This window comes from Triticum dicoccoides, chromosome 2A (assembly GCF_002162155.2).
Source record: "Triticum dicoccoides isolate Atlit2015 ecotype Zavitan chromosome 2A, WEW_v2.0, whole genome shotgun sequence".
NCBI lineage: Eukaryota > Viridiplantae > Streptophyta > Magnoliopsida > Poales > Poaceae > Triticum > Triticum dicoccoides.
The window spans coordinates 713,142,050-713,151,167 of NC_041382.1; the positions used below are offsets into that span (position 1 = coordinate 713,142,050).

General features: G+C 46.4%; 1 protein-coding gene across 2 annotated transcripts; it reads left to right on the forward strand.

Moving 5' to 3' along the window:
* The first annotated feature begins 5,723 nt into the window (after positions 1-5,723).
* Positions 5,724-8,888, forward strand: LOC119356501. Of its 2 annotated transcripts, none has more exons than XM_037623461.1 (6): positions 5,724-5,932; positions 6,743-6,902; positions 6,999-7,649; positions 7,728-8,172; positions 8,308-8,389; positions 8,510-8,888. In XM_037623461.1, exons 1-6 carry the CDS (start codon positions 5,903-5,905, stop codon positions 8,720-8,722), a joined length of 1,581 nt encoding a protein of 526 aa, XP_037479358.1. In that variant the 5' UTR covers positions 5,724-5,902; the 3' UTR covers positions 8,723-8,888. The 2 variants fall into 2 exon arrangements, with proteins under 2 accessions (XP_037479358.1, XP_037479359.1); XM_037623462.1 differs by having other exon boundaries at positions 6,747-6,902.
* Positions 8,889-9,118: the final 230 nt, after the last annotated feature.

A 9,118-nucleotide genomic window follows, 5' to 3' on the forward strand; every position in this document is an offset into this window, starting at 1 on the left:
ACTCCAAATTAAATAATTTATATATGAAAAATTATCAGAAAAATTCAAGGAATCCATCTGTACCATTTTCATGCATGTTAGAACAACTTATAGCTGCTGTTTAGCACAAATCAATTAACTGGCATTTGAATAATCACATATGGAGTTTGAATTTGAATCTTGTATTCAAACCAACTTCATTTAATCTGTTGCTAGTTGCATTAGCCCAAAACACATTCATTTTGCCATGTCATGATCATGCATCATATTGTGCATTGCATTGATTGTGTTCCCTTCTGTGTTGCCGGTAATTGTCCCCTCTCGATAGACGTGTACCGATGATGTGATCGTTGACACTGATGAAGACTCAATGTTATCTTCAGAAGTGCCAGGCAAGCAAAACCCCCTTGTTCATTCCGATAAAATCCCACTCTCTCGCTCCTGCTCTCTTTTACTGCATTAGGACAACATCGATTCATCTGTTACTTGCTGCGGTAGCTGAACCCCTTTATCCTTTGCATGACCTGTCATTCCACAGTAAATAGATGAAACCCACTAGCATGAGTAGGAGTTGTTTGAGCCCTGTTGTGCCTACTCATTCATGTTTGTTTGTCATGCCTGCTATCGCTTAGAGTTGAGTCAGGTCTGATTCATCGGGGATGAATCAGAGGTGTGTGAACATGTCCTACGGTGTGTGAGCTAAGCGTGTGAACACGGTTTGGTAAAGGTAGCGGTGAGAGGCCATGTAGGAGTACATGGTGGGTTGTCTCATTGCAGCCGTCCTCAGGAACTGAGTTCTGTGTTTGTGATCCATGATTCAGCTACTACCACGCATTGGGCCCGAAACCAATGGACCCTCTCGGCTTCTTAATCACCCTTGTCCTCTGTCCAGGAGTTGCAAGTAGTTTCTGGTGTTTGTAGTATGCTGGAGGCCGTGGACAGCGCTGACCGTAGGGGTGGGCTGTGATGCGGTAGGCACGTGGCCGGGTAAACCGGGCGCCCGTTTGGTGTCACGGAACCCTGTTCACATCGTTTGGGGCTGTGAGCGAAACTCCGGCCGGATCTCCTCATGGATGGAACCCGAATAGGTGATAAACCTGGACTAGAGACTTGAGTGTTTAGGCAGGCCGTGGCCGACACCCACGTTGGGCTTCCGCTTGAAGGTTGCCGAGTACATGTCATGTAAACGGCGGTAAGTGGTGAGAGCGTGTGTGAAGAAGTACACCCCTGCAGGGTTAATATGATCTATTCGAATAGCCGTGTCCGCGGAAAAGGACTTCTGGGTTGCTTATATCAGTTCATAGACAAGTGAAAGTGGATACTCTAAAATACGCAAGATAAGCGTGAGTGCTATGGATGGCGTTCTCGTAGGGAGACGGGAGCGGATCCATAGTGGTGTATTGATATGGTGAATATGTGGACTCGTGTGCGCCACCTCAAAAGAGTCGCTTGCAGTCGTAGTTCAGGATAGCCACCGAGTCAAAGCTGGCTTGCTGCAGTTAAACCCCACCATCCCCTTTGTTGATAACGATGCATATGTAGATAGTTCTGATGTAAGTCTTGCTGGGTACATTTGTACTCACGTTTGCCTATTTTATGTTTTTGCAGAGAGACTTCAGTCTCACTAGTATTTCCGCGTGGTCTTCGACGTTTAGCTTGTTACCTCAGCTACGATCTTGTGCCCTCGGCAGGATCTGATATATAGTCAGGCTTCTCAGCCTTTTTCATTTATAGATGTCTGTACTCAGACATGATAGCTTCCGCCTGTGCTTTGACTTGTATGCTCTGATTGTTGGGTCATGAGACCCATGATTGTAATATCGCGCTCCTCGGAGCCTATTGAATAAATTATTTGAGTCGTAGAGTCATGTTGTGATGCCATGTTGTATTTGCACATATCGAGCATATTGTGTGTATGCTATTGAAATGCTTGGTATGTGTGGGATCTGACCATCTAGTTGTTTATCTTTAGTAGCCTCTCTTACCGGGAAATGTCTCCTAGTGTTTCCACCGAGCCATGGTAGCTTGCTACTGCTCAGGAACACTTAGGCTGGCCGGCATGTGTCCTTCTTCGTTCCTGTGTCTGTCCCTTCGGGGAAATGTCACGCGATGAATACCGGAGTCCTGTTAGCCCGCTACAGCCCGGTTCACCGGAGTCCTGCTAGCCCAGTGCTACAGCCTGGATTCACTCGCTGATGACCGACACGTTCGATGCTGGGTCATGGATGCCTGTCCCTGTAAGTCTGTGCCACTTTGGGTTTACGACTAGTCATGTCAGCCCGGGCTCCTTATCATATGGATGCTAGCGACACTATCATATACGTGAGCCAAAAGGCGCAAACGGTCCCGGGCAAAGGTAAGGCGACACCCGTGGGGATACCGTGCGTGAGGCCGCAAAGTGATATGAGGTGCTACAGGCTAGATCGATGTGACATCGAGTCGGGGTCCTGACAGCGTGGATGAAGAGTTTGAAAAAAACTAGTTTCTATATGTGAATCCGTACTACAACTGAATTCCCCACAATGATCTTTTGTTCGATGTCATCAAGGTTGGCATCGTTTAAGCATGGGATAATGAGCATTGTCAGAATTTTGATTTCACTTTTCACATGTATCTATTTTATGAACGCTCCATAAGCAATGCCATCATTGATGACACTGGAAAAATTAGCCCAGTCCAATTGGAGATTCTCTAAGCACTTCAACTAAAATATTCTATGCATGGATTTTATTGGTTGATAAATCAACATACATAAGAACATATAGGTTTTAATACGATCAAAGTGTAATTTGCCTTGTTCGTAGAATGATGCTCTAATTCATGATAGGACTTTGGCTCACACTCCGGGCAATTTGACATAAAAAATAACAAATAAATACTAGCTCAAATGAAATCCGAATGAATGTGCAAATGTGTAAGATCGTGCAATAACATAACAACATCACCATATTATGCAATACTCCCTCCCTTCCGGTTTAGATGGTTCAAATCCGAAATTTCTTCAATCAAGGTAGATTGTGAGTGGATGTCACCAGTTTTTTGGATACAAATCTGCCCAGTGAAATATTTCTTACATATTCAATTTCCAAAGCAATAAGTGTAGCACTCTCCCTCTCATTGGACTTGCATGGTGCATGTAGAATAAGATGCATGCATGACCACTAATTTCCTCTCTTTTATCTCTATGAATTAAATGTGGTGCGAGACTCGAAGCATTTTAACTCAATTGGACTCAAAGTGAGCCTAATATAAAAAAAATCAAGGATACGTCAAGTTGACGTATCGAGATCATAAATAGAAGATGCGAAGAAGGTAGAATTAGTCACAACTCATCCACGGCACAAGGTGCCAACACACCACATGCGGATTACTCGCTACTAGCCACCATGTCTACCCTTCTCGGAAGTGATCCCGCTATCTGTAGTAGTTGTGCCGCCCTCCAGTTTTGCCCGTCCGCCTCAATCTGTTTGAGCACGTCGTCCTGTGAGGGTGAAGCGACGTTGAACAGTATGTCATTTCCATGCTTGCATAGCGTCCAAGCCACCAGAACGATCACGGTCCATATTTCCTGTCTGAACTGCCTTGGTGGGTTGAGTGCTGTCCACCAATCCACAAGGCTTGCATCCGGGTGAGGCATCCACTCTAGCTTTTCCCAATTGTCCATTATAACTACCCAGACTTGCCTGGCAAGCACACACCCTAGAGTTAGGTGATTTATGGTTCCAGGTTCTTGATCACAGAAGGGACACGCAGCCGGGTGTGGAAGCAAGCTTCTTTGGAGTCTATCTGTTGTCCAACATCGGTTTCTTGCAGCAATCCAAGCGAAAAAATTCACGGACGCCGGTGCCCTAGATTTCCATATATGAGGCTAATATAATAAAATATGAAAATTTGGAGGTTGGCCGGGAAAGGAGGGAGTATCATAACAAGTTAACAACAGAACTTGGAAAGTTGCCCACATAACATGATGCTCGGGTTGGGACATGCTCACATAACATGATGCACTAACAGTTTAGGATTTGGCCACTAGTATAGTTAAAGATTATGAGGTGGACCTTTGGATCCAGGAAAATGGGGACCTAGTATATCAAATTGGGGTTAACTTAAAAGTCCTCGGGCATTCTAGGGTTCATATCGCTACGCCAACAAGAGACAGAGTGAGACAATCCCACTGGTAATCAAGAAGACCTGATAAATGCAAAACTAGCTGGGATAAATAAGTGCGTACTACGACTCAATCATCAGCGTGTTTGACCAGTCAAACCTACCAAAGATGGACGGTACAGTATTGTTAATCAAAGCGGACAGCTCTGTGAGCACTCGTACTGATGCTCGCTGGCCACCAAGTTGGACCACAAATTTTGTAAGGCCACCAGCACTAATGATGAACCATTAAACGTGCCAAAATCAGTCCCACGACTGCAGCACATGATTCAACACCAATTCAATCATCCAGTACACTTGGTAGTACGTGATCCGTAGCATGGCTCACTCGCCTCACACATGTCCATAATTCGCTCGTACTACACGGTGAATCCAAACAGATGAGGCCAGGATCAGAGGGTGTGAGAGCATGCAGCAGCCAGCAGGCTGAGGCAGCACAGCAGAGGCCATAATAACCAACTACACGTACTCTACGTACTATGAGATTCGTGCAGCGCAGAGAAAACTTGGGTCAACTTTGGCGAACGGCAAGCAGAGTAAGTACAAGACAAAAGTATATCCATGCGTGACGACACCGAGGGCAGCCACAAGATCACGGCGAGAGTCGGGTCTGGGCTCTGGAGCCGCGGGCGAGGCGAGTGAGCTCATCATGACATGGGGCTGGACGGTGAAAAGGGCAGAGAGATCGGGGTAAATAATACTCTAGCACGTAAACAGAGCTTGTAGTCACTGACACGAGGGATGGGGCGGCCTGCGTCGTGTGATTCATCAGAGGTGGGGTGGATGGATTGGATAGGGCTCCCGTCCAGTCCAGTCGAGGCCGGTCCGGCATCGGGACCTCTGTTTGACCACCACCAGCGCCACCGTGCTGCTGAGATTATGCTAGAGGAGGAATAATAAAAGTTCGGGGCTTTGGAGTTTGGAGCGTTAAAAGCGCACGCATCTCGAGAAATGCTACTTCCTCTGTTCACTTTTATAAGACCTCGAAGACATTTCAGACAATGTGCAAAACAGACTATTTTAAGTTGTCTGAAATGACTTACAAAAGTGAACGAAGGGATTATGCCCGCCAGTTGTTAACACTAACCCGTGTCAGTGAGAGATAATCAGACGGTAATTTTCCTACTCCGTGCCCGTGTCAGTGAGAGATGCTAGCACTAATCAGATAACTTTGTGTAATGGGAGAAAAGAGGACGGGCACTTTCCGTGTAGTAGATTAAAAGAAAACTCGTCTAAGGTTGTTGGTGGTAACAAGTACAGGTACAGCAAACGGCTCTCTGTTTGAGCCAGAATGGGTTTCTACGGTGCTTGTACAGTACTCCCTCTGTAAACTAATATAAGAGTGCTTAGATCACTAGTTTAGTATTCTAAACACTCTTATATTAGTTTACGGAGGGAGTAGTAATTGTAGGAGCAGCAGCCAGCTCTGTGCTTCCACTGCGTCGATGAGACCTTTCGTTGCAGCGGAAACACGGAGATTTTGAGGGTTCGGAAAGGGAGTTGTCACGGCCAAAGAAACTCAGCTGTGGACTGCTGTCCAGTAGGCGTAACTAAAAAAGGGCAAGACATCACAGATCTCCGCTTACACTAGCCAAAGTCCCCACCGTGTAGCGTAGTATTACTGTGTTCTCTTCTCCTCCCCACCCCCTTCTTCCTCTCTCACTCTCCCTCCCCACTCTCAGCAGCCGCCGCCCAAGCAGAGAGGGCGGGGCACACACAGAAGCGCGCGTCCGGCCAGCAGACCAGCACGGAGCGAGCAATGGAGTATGAGAGGATTCACAAGCCCCAGGTACGGGCTCCGCTCCATCCAGGCCGGCGCAGCGCCTCGCTTGATCCCCACCCGCCTAATCAGCGCCTGCTCCGTTATGCTTCATTTTACTACTCCGGTTTTTTTCCGGAAACATTTCGTTTTCTGGATATAGATGTGCTCTCTCTGCTCCTCGTTTCCAAGTCTAGCATCTTTTGTTGCGGTTCTATACTACTTTCCCTTTTCTTATCACAAGATCAAAGCCAGTCTCCTTTTTTTGTTCTAGAGGATTAAAGCTAGTCTCGCTGTCAGGCGTCGGAGCTGAGCAATTTGGGAATAATTTGAGCTTTTTTTTGGAATCTAGGAGTTAGTTAGCGGCTTGTTTATAAACTGTATGTTTGTTCAGTTATCACTTATTCGGTAAATCTGTTTTGTCAGTCAAAGGGAAGCTAACTATACTGGTTAAAGTAAGCCTACTGCTAAATATGCAGAAAGACTGTCCCTCTGCATAGGTAGTGGAAATATCCAAGGCCCATTCTGAAGAATTTGGCGTCGGCACTACTGTATTTTAGTACTACCTGCTAAAGTGATGCTGATTTCACTGCTCTCGTGTCCCAGTCAGGAAATAGAAGTGTCAAATGGTCATTCCACTGACTGTCACTGTCCAAACGTCTAAAATCTTGCATCACACTAGTACTTCTAGTTTCTTAGCAGTTTATAGAGTTCTAAGCTTCCTGCCTAGAAATATTTTGAGCAAGATATGATAGTATAGGTGGTTACCACCTTGAATCAAGACATTGTAAGTTATAACGCTTCCGTAGATGAAGACTTACCTCCTTGGTGTTCATGTAGGCAGGCGCCCTTTCTCCCACAAAGCTGAGGATGAAGCTCCTGGGAGCCCACAATCGTGTGAGGGTCATCAGCAGCAGCTCGTCGCGAACATCGCCTTCAAAGAACGCCGAGCCATCGCTAGCGCAGAACAGATTATTAGTATGCGATGTTCTTGACGAAGGTACATCCATAACGCTACCCTATTTGTGTTTAGCTTACTTTTTCCCTGATCAAGGACATCACATCTATAGCCATCTCGCTCTGCTTGCCGCTTCAGACAGCTCCGGTGCCACCAAATGCCCTGCAGCAGTCAGCAACACCGAAGTTGTAGACAAGGATCCAGCAGTAGATAGCCACAAGGTTCAGAACATGCCCAAGAGTTCAGTTCACCAACCCGCGCCGAGCAACTCAAGCATGATACATCCTGTGCGAACGGTCGAGGAGGACAGCAACGAATGCGACAGTGGTCTTGACAATGCCAGCACCAGCAGCTTTGAGTTCCATGGAGGCGAGAAGACCGCGGCGCAGAACCCAACGGCTGGGTACTTCTCTAGACAGGCTTCCTCCAAGTGGAACGACGCGGAGAAATGGATTGTGAACAAGCAGACTGTTCAGCAAAACACCGCCAAGGGCGCATCGCAGAACCAGAGTGCGCACCAGGTGAATTCCGCTGCGCCCAGGGGCGGTGGCATTGTGCCCAAACACCACGGCGCATTTGCTCGCCCCATTCAGAACATGAAGAGATTCAACCCGGCTTCGTCGGCCTCTCGGAGCATATTAGAGAGGCTGTCTTTCGCTTCGCATCAGCCAAAGTTGGTCAGGCACGCAGATGTCTGTGCAGATCAAGGTTCTAGCGCCAACTCAGAGTATCAGAAGGGTCAAGCTGAAACCAATTCGATTGCAATTAAGCCCTGCAATGATACTGAAGGTAGCTTTCTCATTGTTACTTTACAGTTCAGTTTTCTTGCTTCGATTTCTGTCAACTGATATGAACTATTGCACACAGCTATTTCTACAGTTCAGGCGGTGTCTGTGAGAGATGTGGGCACAGAAATGACTCCAATACCAAGTCAAGATCCATCAAGAACAGGAACACCACTTGGGTCTGTGACACCGACTCGCAGCCCGAATTGTTCGATACCATCAACTCCTGTAGGTGGACGATCGACGGCATCAATAGGAGAAGACAATGCAGATGATGGTCCTTATTTCAACAGAAAAGGTGGCATGAATGAATTGTCAGAGGATGAAATCAGGCTCAAGGCAAGGAAAGAAATTGCTGCCCTAGGTGTACAACTAGGAAAGATGAACATCGCTTCATGGGCTAGCAAAGAGGAGCTAGAATTAGTCTCTGCGACGCCGAGCATCGCTGATCTGGAGAGGATGAAGCAGGAATATGCTACTCGTGCTGCAGCATTCGAGGACGCCGAAAATTCTAAACATACAGCACGGTATATTCCATCAGACTATCTGCTACCCTTCGTTGTTTGTTCTACTAGTGAGCTATAAAAGGAGATGGAAACATAATGAAATCATGTAAATAGTGGTTTTCTTCATGTTGTCTGAAATAGTATTTTGTTGCTTAGATTCAAGAAGGAAGAGCTGAAGATCGAAGCATGGGAGAGCCGCCAAAGAACAAAAGTTGAATCCGAAATGAAGAAGCTAGAGGTGCATTTCCACTAAATTTTATTATCTGCAACCCTGCTTTCGTTAACACGAACACATACTCTGAATGCATCATACTCTTTAGTAGCTTGTAGCTAGTAATGACAAGCTGTTCTATGACAGGAACGCGCGGAGAAAATGAGAAGCGAGGCCATGGCGAGGATGGCCGAAAGGCTGGAGCTGGCACGCCGCGTGGCCGAGGAGAAACGGGCATCAGCCAACGCCAAGATGAACAAGCAAGCAGCTAGGGCAGTTCAGAAGGCCGATCTGATTCGCCAGACAGGAAGGATTCCTGGGTCACGTATCCTATGCTGTGGCTGTTTCTGTGAACCTTAGCACTTGTTTAACAACTAGCCTGTTAAAATATGATTGAGGAGTCTAATTTCCTCGTTCTATAGTCAGCATTCCTTGGTTTTTTAGTATGCAAAAGGGAATGTCTGATCTAGGTGATTCAGATGTACACACATTCTTCGTTGTCATATAAATAATTTGGTTAGTGTGAGATGTGCAAGTTCTTGTTTTCTGAAGAAAAAAGGTACTCCTACCTATAAGCTGTTCGTTCAGTGGCCTTGCAATGTGAGCAAAAACCATTTCCATGACTGATGGATTCACTTACCTTTCTTTCTTGTCGTGATGAACCAAGTTACAGGTCAAATTCATGTTCCTGGGATCTTACATAAAGTGACCCAGCTGCTGCTCTCGTCGGCTGTTCATCTGTCTTGGTCTCTTTAG